The 17300-nt window shown below is 40.6% G+C and overlaps 2 protein-coding genes across 4 annotated transcripts; both read left to right on the forward strand.

Moving 5' to 3' along the window:
- Positions 1-1652: 1652 nt before the first annotated feature.
- LOC104440044 (G-type lectin S-receptor-like serine/threonine-protein kinase At4g03230) lies at positions 1653-6734 on the forward strand. Of its 3 annotated transcripts, none has more exons than XM_039301155.1 (8): positions 1653-3064; positions 3388-3888; positions 4472-4603; positions 4700-4911; positions 4999-5209; positions 5379-5616; positions 5819-5969; positions 6089-6244. In XM_039301155.1, exons 1-8 carry the CDS (start codon positions 1834-1836, stop codon positions 6098-6100), a joined length of 2688 nt encoding a protein of 895 aa, XP_039157089.1. In that variant the 5' UTR covers positions 1653-1833; the 3' UTR covers positions 6101-6244. The 3 variants fall into 3 exon arrangements, with proteins under 3 accessions (XP_039157089.1, XP_039157088.1, XP_018730893.2); XM_039301154.1 differs by having other exon boundaries at positions 1654-3064; positions 4475-4603; positions 6061-6734; XM_018875348.2 differs by having other exon boundaries at positions 1655-3064; positions 6061-6734.
- An 8169-nt stretch (positions 6735-14903) lies between these two features.
- Positions 14904-16900, forward strand: LOC120287784 (G-type lectin S-receptor-like serine/threonine-protein kinase At4g03230). Its single transcript, XM_039301156.1, has 2 exons — positions 14904-16269; positions 16602-16900. The coding sequence occupies exon 1, from the start codon at positions 15067-15069 to the stop codon at positions 16159-16161; it is 1095 nt and encodes a 364-aa protein (XP_039157090.1). The 5' UTR covers positions 14904-15066; the 3' UTR covers positions 16162-16269; positions 16602-16900.
- The last annotated feature ends 400 nt before the right edge of the window (positions 16901-17300 follow it).

Consider the following 17300-nt stretch of genomic DNA (forward strand, 5'->3'; position numbering starts at 1 on the left):
ATTGGGACTTCAATTAGCTCAACAAACTTAGTTACAGTGACACTGTCCAAATATATTGAGCTTTTTCCTTTCATAATAGTCTCTCACCGATAGTTGCCGGAGGACTTCGACTTTGCCGACGTGCATATAGTATTCCGCGTAATTAGTCAAGCGAATTTTCAATGATAATGTGAGTGTCACAATCTGAAAAGGTGATGTAGGTGACATGTGTCACAAAGCACTTCGCCTTTCCTCAAGATTCTGAAGATTTTGGCAGGAACTCGGTAGGCCAACGGGTCCTCTTCAAGGCCGTCTCATTACACCGCTAATCCGGTCATTGTACTTGAAGAGTCTTATTCAAAGGACTACGCAAGAACAGGGGACTGTACCGAGAAAAGGAGCCAATAAATCTCTTTTTTTTTTTTCCGAAGAAGAAGACAGAAAATTAGAAAATTAGAAGCCTGCAATATAATTTCATACAAAAAAAGACTAATTAGTCTAGAGAGAGAATTTTCTTTTGGGAGGGGAGAGAGAGATAAAATGAACAAAGTATACTTTACTCTAGCTAATAGCGACAAACATGTGCTCACGCCAGCTTGCAATGATTTAGCGTCGTGCCCTTACAAATTCAATTGTTGTGAACTTGCAATTTCTTCCACCATCCCCCTTTTATTATGCACAGCCCAGGCCTAGAATCGTGTAAAGAGCAAACTAACGTTTCGTTAAATGGCTTTAGAAACACTTGATGAAAAATGTTTTACAAATCGTTTATATTTTTGAAAATATATACACCCTAAAAGGACTTTCAGGCCTCCGATCTTGATCTGCCTAACTATAGGTAGGTTCTCGATCGAAATTAATTATGCCATGTGTGTTAATCTACCTATGATCATGAAACAAACCTGAAAAAAAATGAACATCTCTCTCCCTCTCATTTGCTACCCAAATAGAAAAGCTCACCATCGCCCATGCCCACGACCACCTTACGGGTCGCCACCACTAACAACAATCTCCACTTTCGCTTGTGTGGGGGTGCTGTCGTAATTGTCGACGAGGTTTCACCCCGTCCACGGTGAGTGGCTCATGCTTGGAAGGACGGGGGGAGGGGAGAAAGAGAGAGTCGCCATTTCGCCGACCATAGCATGAGAAGATGCGGAGATGAAGGTCAAGATGACGACGGCGACTGACGGCGAATGAACGGCGACATGGTGGTGCCGATTAGTTCGGCAACAATGACGCGAGACGGACCCAATGGTGGTAATGTGGTGGTTGCTCATAGGATAGAGGGAGAGAGGTAGAGCGTAGATTCAGAATTCGTGGAGGCTAATTGCAATATTCTATTTCAGGAAATTTTTCACATAAATCATTATGTGATAATTTTTTAACCGAGGATGGACGCAAAATTTGGTAGGTCCGGACCTACTTGACCATCCGCCTAGTTTACATTGAATGTGGACATGACATGATTTTCTAGCTTAAGATTAACATGTGAGAAGATTCCCGGCCACGCCATCCATCCACATAATTTTTAGCGTGATTTTCTTTAAATTTTCTTTCCACTAACTAAAGAGATAAAGTTGAACGCAAACCCAAAAACAATAATTTTCCAAACAGTTTTTTTTTTTGGGGGGGGGCGGGCTGCTATGGGGTATCTGACTTAGTCAACGTTCTGTGTGGGGATTAACTTTTCCCGATTGGCAAAAAGACGATGACGATCTCGATATGTTCGCGTGCTTGCAGACAACCTTCCGGTGAATGGTGTGATGAGGATGAGATATTATTGCAATGAATGGTGACCAGGCGTGAGAGAGTCATTAAACCTCGCGGCCATTGCAAGAACTCCAGTTATTTACCATGCGACGCTCCAACAAGTTCACGTGCTTGCTCTTGTCTGTGATAGTCCTTCCATTCTGCTCAAGCAGCGACACTATAACAGCAAGCACAGTGAGCAGGATCACGTACCAGGGAAATGACACTCTCGTGTCCGCCGGCAAGCAGTTCGAGCTCGGCTTCTTCAAGCCGAACGGGAGCTCCGACTCAAGGACGTACGTTGGAATTTGGTATTACAGGTCAAACCCTCGGATCATCGTTTGGGTCGCCAACCGTGATGGCCCGCTTGTGGGCCGCACGGGGTCGTTCGGCCTCATGGACGGCAACCTGCAGTTGTGGGATGAAGGACGACCGATCTGGTGGACCAATGTCACGAGTTCAAGCTCTTTGACCCGGTTTGCGAAGCTTCTTGATACAGGGAATCTGGTGCTGATGGAAGACGATGGAAGCGAGAGCATTTCATGGCGGAGCTTCGATAACCCGACCGACACGTTCCTTCCTGGGATGCGGATGACCGAAGACTTCAAGTTGACTTCTTGGGCAAGCCAGGATGACCCGGAACCGGGCAACTTCATGTTCCGGAGGGATCAAGAAGGCGACCCCAGCAAGTATGAAGTGATCCGGAACCTGTCTCCTTACTGGAAAAGTGGGGTCTATGGCAAGTTCATACAAGCCGATGAGGTGTTCGATTCCATCTCTGTCTTGCTCTCCAATTTCACCACGACCACTATTCCGAGCGGGGCTTACCAAAGAATAGTCAATGAATCCAGCAAAGCCCGGTTGGTCATGAACTATGATGGCCAGATTCAATACTTCAGGCGGGGAAACGGGTCGACGCCGGTCTGGTCCCAGCCGATGGGCCGATGTAGTGAGTTCATTGCGTGCAATAAGTTCCAGAGCTGCAACGGTATGAATAGCAATGAGACCATGTGCAGGTGCTTGCCGGGGTTCGAACTGCATCCTGGGGGGTGCCAGAGGAAGTCGCCGTTATGCGGGAAGAACAGTACTTTCTTGATTCTTAAGATGATGAAGGCTGGGAATCCGGACAATCAGATTCAGGCAGATAGCGAGCAATGTAGGCAAGAGTGCCTCAAAGACTGCTATTGCCAGGCTTACTCGTTCGAGGAGGATCAGCACCAAGGGAGAGAGAGCAGCATCTCGACATGCTATACTTGGTCGGAAGATCTTGACCATATGCAGGAGTTTGCCCCGGACGGTCGTAACCTCTATGTCCGAGTGCAGCTTTCAGACATAGGTTAATTACCTTTTGGCCTGACCTTTTTTCCTTTCCAAGATCATTTGTGTTTGTGACCTTCTGACTTGCGCCATGACTTCTTTATTTTAACAATCTTTTATGGCTTCTTGTATGCCTTCTTTGATGAACTTAAGAATTTAGCTCATATTTTGTGCACTTACATGTTATCTTGATTGCTAACGTCTTCCAACCAAGTGTTCTAGTCCACCTGCATATGGCAAGCAAATGATGCTATCCCAATTTCAGCCATGAATATAAAGTTCAATTGCAGGTGAATATGTATAGCATTGATGCTGATATTTGTTCAATGTTGACTTCTGTAGAATCTATTGACAGGAGCTGTGGAACTTGTGGCACTAATTTAGTCCCCTACCCTTTAAGCATGGGACAGAGCTGTGGTGATCCGCTATACTTTGCATTTCGCTGCGACAATAAAACTGCCCAGCTTTACTTTGAACGGGGCAAAAATGACTACAGAGTCACTAGCATCACTCCAGAAAATAGAACATTTACCATCCAAGTCAACAAAACGTTCAACTGCATAGATAGTGATCTGATGGAAATTAAGCCGCAACTTAACCAGTCCTCGCCATTTAGTGTGCGCGATGGGTGTATCGGAGGAAAGAATGACTTCAGCACAGGAGTTTCTTCTGGAAGTGTCGAAGTGAAAATTGAGTGGAGCACTCCGAAAGAGCCTCTCTGCAATTCGTCCAAAGACTGCAATTGGTCACAAGCAACTTGCCAGAATGCATTAGATGGAATGACAAGGTGCCTATGCAACTCAGGATTCAGTTGGAATGCTTTCAGCGCCAATTGTTCTCTAGGTAAGAATGTTGATCTTGCGAATTGACCCTCAACCTTAGCTACTGTATTCATGAATAACAGATTAGAAGGAAACATAGCCATTAGGTTTTGATGGTCACCATAAAAGTTAATTCTGCCGTGCCCCCAAATCAATATTTTCTATCTCCATGGTCTATCATTTAGAGTACTCCTAGGATGATTTTGTTCCTCCTAGAAGCAAACTGACAAATTCCAATCAGTTAAAAGTCTATATTTTCAGCGTTCTGGAATTTACAATAGTTATGCCAGAAGAGCTCGAAACCAGAACTGCTAAAGCTATAGTTTGTCTCCTGCCCAAGATTCCTGAGATATGTTTGCCCTGTCAAGGAGTCAATAGCATCTGCCTTCACGGTTACAATCACAAGTATGGTCCATACACGCAATGTGATGACAGAGTGCTGGACTTGCACCCACTAGCTCTTTTTCATCCACTATAAGAGGGATTGTGACCTGCACTATGAAGTCCTCATATCTGTCCTTGGTGACTCCATGTGTCTACAATTATTCGTTCACTTTTGTCCAAAATACAGTACTTACACTTTCTTTTCTTATTAAATAACGTAGAAGGAGGAGGATCGTCGCAGAAAAGACAGAAAGCGAAACCTGTATATATAATTGCTCCAGCCATCGCTGCAATTTTCATCCTTGTACTCGGTGGCTTATTTTACATGAGAAGGCAGCATGGTAGTACGCAAGGTGATCACAAATCAAACACGAACTACTTTGTATCTGTCTTTATTAGATATACGATAATAAGATAGCAAACGATTAGTAACTTGAGTTGCACTTCAGGGAGCAGGGAAAGCGCTCAGGAAAATCTTGACTTTCGTCTATACGACAGCGAGAAACGGATCAAAATGTGGATGGATTCGCGCCAGTTCGAGGAGGAAGATAAGAAAGGCATAGAAGTGCCATTTTTTGACTTTGAAATTATTTTACAAGCGACAAATAACTTCTCAGATGAGAACAAACTTGGAAGAGGTGGGTTCGGGCCTGTTTACAAGGTAAATAAAATGGCTTCTTCTTCTATTATCTGGGGCTTTTGACGAGGTCACTGTGATGAAGTAATCCGTTTCTTAACTTTGTTTCAGGCTACTTTTCCAGGAGGACAGGAAATTGCAGTAAAGAGGCTATCGAGTGGATCAGGACAGGGCTTAGAGGAATTTAAGAATGAAGTCGTCTTGATTGCCAAATTACAGCATCGAAATCTCGTCAGATTAGTAGGATATTGCGTCAAAAGAGATGAAAAAATGTTACTGTATGAATACATGCCCAACAAAAGCTTAGATTCTTTCATATTTGGTAAGCACCTTATTTCTGTTCCTCTTTTCCTTGTATGCTTCAGAGCATAGCTGCAATAGGTAGTAGCACTCCACAATCTCTATCTCTTCATAAAGATTTTAAGTCAGTCTGACGGAGTAAGATTTAAATACTTTGCTACCTTCACAAATTAAAATAAAAACCTTGCTAGATCGAACAAGGTGTTCGTTGTTGACCTGGGAGATACGTTTTGAGATTATCTTGGGAATTGCACGAGGAATGCTCTATCTTCACCAGGATTCTAGGCTGAGAATCATTCACAGAGATCTCAAGACAAGCAACATTTTGCTCGATGAGGAGATGACTCCTAAAATTTCCGACTTTGGTCTGGCACGTATATTTGAGGCGAAACAAACTGAAGCAAGCACGCAAAGGGTGATCGGAACATAGTAAGTTTTTGTAGATGACCATTTATCTTCGTCTGAATAAAGAATTTGTTGGACACTACACAAGGCACTCACCACATTATCACCTTTTTAATATCTGCGGTGAACTGACCAAAAAAAAAAAAAAAAAAAAAAATATCTGCGGTGAAACTTTAATGATTCGACTGCGGCTTGATTAACTTATTATGCTTATGCTCCAATGCAGTGGATATATGTCTCCAGAGTACGCTTTGGATGGATTTTTCTCATTCAAGTCCGATGTCTTTAGCTTTGGTGTCGTTGCACTGGAGATTGTTAGTGGGAAACGTAACACGGGCTTCTATCAGTCTGAAGGAACAATGAGCCTTCTTACTCATGTGAATACAGTCCACTTGCTGTCCCTTTCTTCTGCTTTATCCGCTTCCTGTCGCCCTTTTCTTTGAATGTACTGAAGCTTCAATTGTGCAGGCGTGGAAATTATGGAATGACAATAAAGCACTGGACTTGATGGATCAAGTGCTCCACGAAACTTACAACAGAGATCAAGTTTTGAAGTGCATAAACGTGGCATTTTTATGTGTGCAAGAAGACCCGAGTGATCGTCCCACGATGTCAGATGCAGTTTTCATGCTTGGTAGTGAAAGTGCGACTCTTCCGGTTCCCAAAAAACCGGCTTTTGCAGTTAGGATAGGCGTTTCTACAACAGCTTCTTCTTCCAGCAAACCAGAGTCGAGCACGGTGTTATCGACTACTCTGCAACAAGGACGGTAATGTCGGATCTTCCTCGAATCTATTCCACATCTTAGTATTCAACAGCTTTAGCCATCAGGCATTTGTTTAACTAGGAATGCCTCGATCTTTACCCCATGATATTCCTTTCTCCTCCGGCAAAATAAAGTTTACTCTGTTGATAGCCGATGCTTCTCCTTGGCCTAAGACTGTACCGTACTAAAATAGCGAATCGACTCCTTGATCACCTTAGGAGATTCTTCTTGTCAGTTGTAGCACTGCTCCTTCTTAAGAATAAGTTTCTTGTGCTGCAATTGAGTTGTAAAATCAATTCCCTTTTGGGGCTGTAGTCTCCTATCAAACTCGCAATCCACCCCATTATAGCATGATCCAAAAATATCTCACTTTTTGAATTGACTGAAAAATCCCTCTCAATTATCACCGAGATGTTACTGCTATGTATTAAAGATCTGTATATTTCATAGCGATGCATGGTCAGTCACCTTAAACATCCGCTGCATAGCAGAGGTTAGTCAATATTCACCTCAAGGAAAAGAAAGCCTGCTTTACAAACAATAGAGAATTACCTAATACCTTTGCGCTCGGTAAAACTCATGCCGAGTTGCCGGTTGGATCTATGGGTCTACATTTCCGACGGTTTCCTTCTTGGGTCGTGGGTTCTGATCTTGACATGAGAAAGTTGGCTTTTTCTTACTTCAAAAGAAACTTGATCAAGACCGAAAAATTAAAAATTTAAAACTAGACCCGAACTAGTACTACCATCTTTATATGATCGATGCCATGTAAAACAATGTCTTTTTTTGTTCATGCTAAAAAGTTTTACTTTTCTTTAGAAGAAAATCGACTCACTGAGTATATCTCATGAAAATTTGTTAGCTAATGGTAGGAAGATCAACAAATGTAATCATTTTCCGCATTTCCATTGAGATTTTTATGATAATTTGAAACTTCTGAAAAGTCGAAATCTTGAATCCTTCCCACTTTACCTGTTTATTCTAAAATGTTAAGATCCTTTTACACACAAAATTAACAAAAAATAAAAATTAAAGGTTTTCGGTGGCAAAGGTCTACCATCACATCAACGTAAAAGGAGACCTTCACAAAAATAAATAGGAATGCTCATAATTCCTGCGCAGTATTCTAATACAATAATAAATCTTGTCAATTCGTGTTAGAAAACAAGAGTCCATAAAGAGGCTCGAATGGAAACAAGACTAACCCGGCCGAAGGCCAAATCCACTAAGAATCCTGTGATATTGGCAACTTTGGACGAGGAGAGGAATCATAATTCACCCTTCTTGGGAAATTCTCCATTTAAGGATTTCAAAAGGACACCGGTGATCCGGCCATAATAAAGCTCTGTAAACATTACCAATCCAATCCCTCAACTCCACCATTATTGCAACCCACGCTCTACAATCCTTCAAAGATAAGTTCCACAAAGAATGCAAAACAGTAGCCTTATTCCATTCATCAAGTCTTCGATTGCCTAAACCTCCTCTATTATTCAGTAAGCCGATCGCGGGCCAACTCACCCTTAGTTCCACAATTCTTCGCATCTCTCTTTCTATAAAAACCAACATTATTTCTACTCCCCCGTTTGAAAAACCTTTTCGGAAGAATAGAACAGACTCGATCAACTCAACTCTGCCAGCAATGGTTTTATTAGTCATCTTCTCAATAAGGGGCTTGCAATGTGTGATTCAAAAATTCCTACATCAGTTATTAATATGTAGGAAATTGAGACGATAAATGTCAAAAGTAAATATTCCAAGTGGATTATTTACTTTATATTGTGTGAAAGATCCATAATGTATTTCCGTATCTTTGACTTTTGGAATGTGATTCTATTAGGATGTAATTATCGAGCATTTGCACATAGGTTCATTTAATGGAGTGATGGTGAATCACTATAATAATAATGATTGTTATCAGGGACTGTTATACTCCAAATATGCATATCAAAGGATTTTCACGTTAGAAATTTACTGAGTTGAGATTCTTCAAACATCAATTATCTTACATTGATAATTTTAGTGAGTTCAAAATATTTTTTGGATTTACTGGTATTTAGAATGGACATTCCTTGGTCATTTACTGAAATACAAAATAAATTGATAACTTATGAAATATCTTCATCAAGCAACCAAAATGTGGCCATATTTAGTATTTTTACTTGATCACATATATTTACATCATGCATGACCACCCTTTTGCTTCAACGATTATAAATCAAATATTGATTCTTATTTATGCATCTACTTAGGAAATCATATGCTCTCTCTACTCATTATATTCATTTAGCTACTCAAATTTTATGCCACTTGTAACCTTTTAATTTGAAGAGAATGATACTAAAGTAAGTGTCGTACGCAACTTATGACACTTCTAGTGTCATTTTCCCATTTAATTTGTATACTTCTCTCTCATTCTCCACCAAGAGTTTTTAAACCCAAATGTCATCATGATTTTTAAACAAAGTTAACTAAAATGTATTGTTTTTAACTCATGAGAAACACAAGTCAAGTATTTTCTATCTCCTATTAATACTTAAAATGATTGTAACTCAAATAACGCATCCTCATTCATGCATTGTGCTTGGCCAATAATGTCCTCTCTCTCTCTCTCTCTCTCTCTCTCTCTCTCTCTCTCTCTCTCTCTCTCTCTCTCTCTCTCTCTCTCTCTCTCTCTCTCTCTCTCTCTCTCTCTCTCTCTCTCTCTCTCTCTCTCTATATATATATATATATATATAATGAAGGAGATGTGGTCAAGTAAAAACACTACACATGGCCACATTTGGGTTGCTTAATGAAGATATTTTATAAGTTACCAATATATTTTTTATTTCAATAAATGACCAAGAAAATTAGCGTACATTCTAAAAACGAATAAATCTAGAAAATATTTGGTGAAAGGGAATAGACTTTAGGAGAATCTCAACTAAATAAACTGTTAACATGAAAATCCTCCAATATGCGTACTCAAAATATAACAATCCCTAATAATAATCACTATTGTGGTACGTGATTCACCATGACTCCATAAAATCAATTTATATACCAATGCTTGATGATTTAATCCTGATAGAATCACATTCCGAATGTTATAAATACAAAAATACATTCCGATTTTGCGCAATATAAAGTCAAAAATCCACTTTTCGCCCACTAGGACCGGTACCACTAGTACTTATCAGTTTAAGCTGCACTAAAGCGAGAAGTTCAATTCTCCGACTCACTCACTTACTGTAGGGATTCTTGCTCTAATACCACTTGTCACGGGCTGACAGTTTCCTTGGCCACGGAAGAGCCTGTGTGGCGCCTAACGAGCGGAATTCGCCAGACCAGCTTTTTTTCTGTAGCTGTTCCACGAACAATATGGTGAATGCTTCTTCGTGCGAGATCCTACCACGCCCAGCTTTACTCGGGCGTCTAGTCCATCGAGTAATACAACAGATCTCTTTAGGCTCAACAATTGGTTTCGGCTTGCCATGGCCTCGTCAGGAGAGCGGCATTAGCTCCCCAAAAAACCAGTTTGTGCACGGGAGGCCAACCCCCCCCCAATTCAGAGCTCCTAAGTGATATAATCTTTCTATGTTAGAACTCCTAGTACCAACCGTTTTGATGCCACTCCCACAGATCAGTTATGTTCGTCCCTTCTGCCTCCTCACTCTTCACTCGATAACCCCAAGCACCACTCACAAATGTCACGAGTATGGGAGGATTCATGGACTGTGACACTAGCATACTCCGCAAAATTTCTGATTATGAATTGATTGAGATTTCCCCCTTAGTTATCACTGAGATGTTACTATTATGTGTTAAAGAACTGCATATTTCATGGTAGTGTATATACGGCTGCCTTAAGAATCTACTGCATGACACATGTTTGTGAATGTCCTCCTCACGACAATAGATAATTGTGTAATACCTTGCACTCAGTTAATCAACATAGCAAAATAAAATTAGCAAACACTAAAATGTTACATTGTGTTTTATTTAACGGTATGGTGTTATTTCTTATTATTTGAACTATTTCATAATAGCACAGCAAAAGATTCGAATAATAATGACTTACTTGAAGATAAATTACAATTCATTTGCTATTAAACATTATCCTCGTTAAATGTAAGTGGTAGCCAAGTTGAGTCATCCAAATAACAAATTAACTAGGAGAAAAGTAGTTCATTTAGGCAATGTATGAAGAGAGCACCGCCACTCTCTCTCCTTCTCTCCAGAATTCTCTAGCAAAAAATCCATCAAGAAAAGCTGCGCCACTTCTAGACTTCTCCAAAGAAATCTAGTTGTCGGGCTATAATAAAATAATGCTTGTAGAATAGTGTAGAAAGCCAGCAAAGTCACCGACTTTCCATCCTATAAATAGGAGCAACTTGCTCCTCATGTGTATGTGTGTGTAGTGGTGTGGAGTGTGTGTGTGAGGTGTGTGGGTGTGTGTGCAGGGGTGTTGAGTAGAGTGTGCTATGTATGCTTGTAAGTGTGAGATGAATTGTGTAGAGTTGTAAGAGTGTTGTATGTGATGTAAGGAAATATTGTAATAGATAAATTCCTATTTAGTGAGCTATATTTGTACCACGTTTCCGTAAGGTTCAACAATGTATAAATCAACTTCATTAAAAATTGGGTTCATGATCCTTATGTAGTAAAATGGTATTAACAATAAAAATATCAATGACATATTTGTTTCAACACACAAATTAATTGGAAATATTGAATGTTCGTTGTAGTTATTGAATTAGAGTGCTTCAGCTGTGCTCTGATTACAGAGCAAGCAAAGCAGATGACACTTCGAAATGAAGACAATGATCAGATACGTCGATAGCTATCAAGGTAAGCTCTCTCTCTCTCTCTCTCTCTCTCGCACGCTTAGGAATTAGAAGTAGATCGAAAGCTCCTATCGCTGTTCTCGTTGAAAGCTGCCGGCAGGGACCCAAGTATGGAGACAATTCTGCATGAATGCAAAATCTTGTGAATGATTTTCTTTCCTTTTTCCCGGGTCAGATTAATCTTTTTATGCACTAACATGGAGCACCTGGTGGTTCTAAATGAAGCGGTAGGCAAAGGGCTGCTGCCTGATAAGACTACGAATCAGACTCAATTCAGGCAAAAGACTAGCACTGGGACCTCGCCATAACTTTCCATAAGAAGATTATGAAGCTTTAACAGGAAAGTGTGGCTATGACTTTCCGTTGCAAGATGAGCTATAGACCCGATGGCATTTGGTTTTAATTGCCGAAAAAGAGTGCATAGACAACTGCAATTTTCTTCATCGCTATGCTTCGTTGATTCATATGTTTCCTGTCACTTGAAAATATAGTATTCTAAAGTAAATTGTCAAGACGAGAGGGCTCCCGGACCAGGCGGAGGTGAGGCCCTTCGTGTGGTCGGCACGCAGGTGGGCCAGGAAGTACGCTTGGCTCCCTTCCGCCTACCGATCCACCGAGATCAGACCTCTCTCCATGGCATCAACGCCCAAGCATCGAGGCCGCAGAGAGAGAGAGAGAGAGAGAGAGAGAGATTATATTTTCGTTTTGGCGGGGGGAATTGAATTGAAAGGATGGTGCTTCCAGGCTTCGTGAAATCATCGCGGGCTTTTTTGTTTCAATGTGAAGCCCACTTTGGAGTCAGGTTGGGCCTGACTGAGCAGTTACTTTTTGTGATCGACTGTGTGTCTTGATTTTGTGAAAATTCGTTTTAAATATTTTTTTAATCTCTTTGCCCCCTTTACTGTCAAAAAAATAAAACATTGTATTGCTATTAATGAGTGCCCTCATACAGGTAAGTGTGTCCGAACCGAACCAAAACCGAACCGAACTAAAACCGAACCACATCAAAATTTCATCCATTTTTAGTTTGGTTTAGTTTTTGCTTCGAATAACCAAAACATAACTGTTCTTTTCTCGATGGTTTAGTTTTCGGGTTTGGTTTGGTTAACCAATTCAAACTAAAATTCTCAACAAAACTTAATCGTCAAACTTAAAATCTCTTTTCTTTCTCACCATTTATTCACTTTGGTTCCAATAAGCAAGGCAAAAATAGGATAATTGAAGAACCGAGGTGAACCTGGTTTTCAATTCGATTTGTACGCGGTTTAGTTTGGTTATGTTTGGTTCAGCTTTTCAAGAAAACCAAATCGAACCGAATTGTTGACACCCCTCACAGGCGTCTTGGAAATTTTCCTTTTCGAAAAAAATTGAAATTAAACACATCGGGATCAGGCATAAGTTTTCAAGTGTTAGGATTCACTACACAATCACAAAATAAATAGAGTATACAAGCAAGAAAGAGAATTTGAGACAGAACATTCTATCTCGATTCACCATTAAACTAAGGCTATTGCACCTCTCTTTTACTTTCCACAATTTACAAGAGAAATAATATATATAAAAACACACAATAGCTTAAAGTATCAATAAAATATGGACTCAAATTGTAATAGTCCTCTGACACTACTCTCTATGATCTCATTGGGCAGTCGCTAGACACCCTATCATCCTGTCGATGAGGAGTATGAATAACATCCCCATATCAAGTACCTTTGAAGCCAGCCGCCTTTCGTTCTGGAATAAATTGGGGTTTAAGTGGATTATGAAGGACAAGGCGAGGGGCACACAACTCCTCTGTTATTGGAACCTTTGACGCACTCGATTCGAGGGGAGCATGATGAATGGTGATTGTGGGCGGCATTTTTTTTTTCCCGTGGAAATGTTTCAGTCGTTCACTCCATTCATGTCCAAAACATCTAGAGGCTTCACACTATCGTCTTCACGTTCGTTGTTCCGTGGTATCCAATCTCGGTGGAGAATGTACGCGTATCATGAAAATAAGTCAATAAATAAATGTACGAGCAAAGAACGTTTTTGCAAGAGTACTCACTCCGAGTCGTCGATTTGATCTACAGGAAAAAATTATTAAAAAAATTCTCAGGCTCCATTCGATTTACGAAAAATAATTTTCGAAAAAATAATTTCCAAATTTTTTGGCAAAATGAACTAATTAAGAAAAATGTTTTTCGCTATTGAAAAAAACACCTTTTAAAGACGGAGAAAATGTTTTCCATTTCCGAAAAATGGAAAATATTTTTCATAATTTCTTACACCTCACATTCTTTCACCAAACACATTTTCCTTTTATTTTATGTTTTCCTTTCCTTTTCTTTTTTTTTTAAATTGAGTTTTTAATTCTTTTTCTTTTTCTTCCCTTTTTCCTTTTTTTCCTTGAGTGGTCGCTAGTGTTGCCAGCCATTGCGTGATTAGCAACCGGCCATAGGCCAACTCCAACCTCAGCCGAGGCTAGATTTAGCGAGGGCGAGGCTCAAACTCATCAGTGATCTACGTCTTGGTTGATCATCGGGAAGTTGGCCATCGTTGAGGCATGTGGTGGCAAAGGAAGGAGGAAGGAAAAGAAAAAGGAAAAAGAGAAATTAAAAATAATAAAAATTCGATTTTTTAAAAATAAATATCGTTAAATTTCAATGTTTAATATATATATAATTTAAATTAAAAAATTTTGGTCAATTAAAAAATTAAAATTCAATTTGTTGGTAATTTTTCCCAAAAATCAAATCAAATAATGAATAATGAAAAATATTTTTCACTTTATTTCCAAGTTTACGAGAACACCAAAAGATATAGTCATATTAATAGAAAATGGCTTTCTAAAAATATTTTTGGAAACATTATATTTTTAAGTAAAACAAACGAGACTCTAATTTATTCCACTTTCGTCAATTCAGTTCTAAACTTTCTATTTTACCATTGAAGTCCTAAACTCTTTCAAGTTTTGCCAATTCATTTCATCCGGTTAATTTTAGCCTGAAATTGCCGACATAGATGTTGGTTGTCTTATGTGAAATTATAGTGCTAATATGAACAATTTTCAATTATATTTTAATATTTTTGAATTTATTTTTATTTTCCTTTTATCTTTTATTCTCTTTTCCTTCATTTTTCTCTCCACCAACCATAGCCACGCCTTGCAGCAATGGGCAAGGGTTTTCAGAGAGGGTTGCCCTCATTAGCCTACGGTTGGGTGTCCCTCGCTCAAGGCCGAAGAGGGCAAGCCTTGTATGCCAAAGAGAAAAAGGGGGAAAAGAAAAAAAAAAAAAAAAAAAAAGAAAGAAAAAAAGAAAATAGTAGAGAAGGAAAAGAAAATAAAAAAATTGAAGAAAAATATATTATTAAAAGTTGTTAATGTTACTATCGATCATGCCATGTAAGACAGTTGACGTCTGCATTGATGATTTCCGATTAAAATCAAAAGATTTAGAATTAGATTGAAATAAATGTAATAATTTTAGGGTATTTTGAATAATTTTTTCTATTTATGGGTCTGCATACCTTCAGCTACCGCGTCCGGTCCACTCCAAAATGATGGTGGTGGACGAGAAGCAGCAGCAAAAGTGGCATCCAACTGGCCTTCAAATGATGGTTTCCTAATATTGAACTAAAGAGAGTGGAGCAGCAGCAGTAAAAGTGGCGGCCAGTTGGATGCCAACGCCTATTTCTAGCAACCTAGAAGATGAGGGGGGGGGGGGAATTTTTTCCCCCAATTGAACGATTTCGTTAACTTCACGCGCTTGCAGACATCCTTCCAGTGAATGAGGACGAGGAGGAGGAGGTGTTGCTGTGAATGGTCTGACAATGGTGACCCGGCATCAAAGAGACATTAAACCTCATCGCCATTCCCAGAACTCCATTAATTTACCATGCGATGCTCCAATAACTTCAAGCGCTTGCTCTTGTTTATGATAGTCCTTCCGTTTTGCTCCAGCAGCGACACCCTAGGAAGCACAGTAAGCAGGATCACGTACCCAGGAACAAACACACTCGTGTCCGCCGGCAAGTGGTTCGAGCTCGGCTTCTTCTCTCCGAACAGGATCTCCAACTCGAGGAGTTACGTCGGAATATGGTGTTACAGGTCGGACACTCTGATCGTCGCCTGGGTGGCCAACCGTAGTGCCCCGGTTGTTGGCGGCACAGCATCATTTGGCCTCCTGAACGGCGACCTGCAGCTGTGGAACGACGGACAACTGATCTGGTCGACCAATGCCACGAGTTCAAACTCTTCGACCCGGTTTGCAAAGCTTCTTGATACAGGGAATCTAGTGCTGACGGAAGATGACGGAAGCAATAGCCCTCTGTGGCAGAGCTTTGATCTGCCGACCAATACGTTCCTTCCTGGGATGCGGATGACCGACGACTTCAAGTTGACTTCTTGGGCAAGCCAGGATGACCCGAAAGAGGGCAACTTCACCTTCCGGCGGGATCAAGAAGGCGACACCAGAGACTACGACGTGATTCGGGGCGTGACTCCTTACTGGAAAAGTGGGGTCTATGGGAACTTCATACCACCCGATCGGATGTTTCAAGTCATCTCTTCCTTGCTCTCTAAAAGCACAACGGATAATCAGAGTTTGGCCGAAAACTACTGGTTGGTCATGAACAATGACGGCCAGATTCAGTACTTCAAGCAGGTAAACGAATCGAAGCCGTTTTGGTTCCAGCCGGCGAGCCGGTGTAGCGTGTTCAATGCGTGCCCCAAGTTCCAGAGCTGCAACGATAAGAATGGCAATAAGACCATGTGCAAGTGCTTGCCGGGGTTCAAGCTGCGTTCTGGGGGGTGCCTTGGGAAATCACAGATGTTTGAGCGGACCAGTGATTTCTTGAGTCTGAAGATGATGAAGACTGGGAATCCAGGAATCCAGACAGTCGGCAGACCGCAAGGAGCGATGCAGGCAAAAGTGCATCGACGATGGAAAATGCCAGGCTTACTCTTACTCGTTCGAGGAGCATCAGCGTAGAGGGCGGCAAGTTGACATGCTATGCTTGGTCAAAAGATCTAGACAATATGCAGGAGCTTGCGCAAGATGGTCACAGCCTCTATGTTCGAGTCCCGCTTTCAAACATAGGTTAATTTCCTTTTGACCTGACATTTTTTCCTTTCCAAGATCATTTGTGCTTGTGACCTTCTGACTTGTGCTGTTACTTGTTTATTTTAACAATCTTTGGTGGTTTCTTGTATGCCTTCTTTGATGAACTTAGGAACTTTGCTCATATTTTGTGCTCTTGAATGTCATTTTATTGCAAGCGTCTTCTAACCAAGTATTCTAGTCCCCTGCATATGGCAAGCGAATGATGCTATCCCAATTTCAGCCATGAATAATATGTACGATTAAAGTTCAGTTGCAAGTGAATGTGTATAGCGTTGACGCTGATATTTGTTCAATGTTGACTTCTATAGGATGTAGTAGCAGGAGCTGTGGTACTTGTGGCACTAATTTAGTCCCCTACCCTTTAAGCACTAGACAAAACTGTGGCGATCCGTTATACTCTGCATTTCACTGCAACAGCGCAACTGACCAGCTTTACTTTGAATGGCACAAAAGTGACTACAGAGTCACTAACATCAGTCCAGAAGATTGAACATTTACCATCCAAGTCAATTCAACCAATTGCACAAGTGGCGGTCTGATGGAAATCAATCAGCAGCCTAACCAGTCCTTGCCATTTAGTGTGAGTAGCAGGTGTTAAGACTTCAGCACTGGGTTGTTGAGTGAAGTGAAAATTGAGTGGATCGCTCCAAAAGAGTGTTATAGCTGATATAATCAACTAAAAGCAAAAACTTCTCTGTTACACTGAGAGAGAAAGAATGAAGCAGAACATTGAACTTCATACAGCGTTAATAAAAAAACTGTCAAGTACAAGCTAAATAAGAACCTGTTTTGAAACCGCACACAAACGTGCAAAACATAACCGCACACAAACGTCTTGTTCCACTTCCTAGAAAATAGCTAATAAACCAACCACATAACAAATAAACTTGACTGAATAAAAAAAACGACAGAACATCAACAGCAGCACTAAGACACATCTCCAACAAAGAGCCACTCTGCAATACGATCAAAGACTGCACTTGGCCAACTGCGACTTGCAGGGATGC

The sequence above is a fragment of the Eucalyptus grandis genome, chromosome 8 (genome assembly GCF_016545825.1).
Source record: "Eucalyptus grandis isolate ANBG69807.140 chromosome 8, ASM1654582v1, whole genome shotgun sequence".
In the NCBI taxonomy this organism is placed as follows: Eukaryota; Viridiplantae; Streptophyta; class Magnoliopsida; order Myrtales; family Myrtaceae; genus Eucalyptus; species Eucalyptus grandis.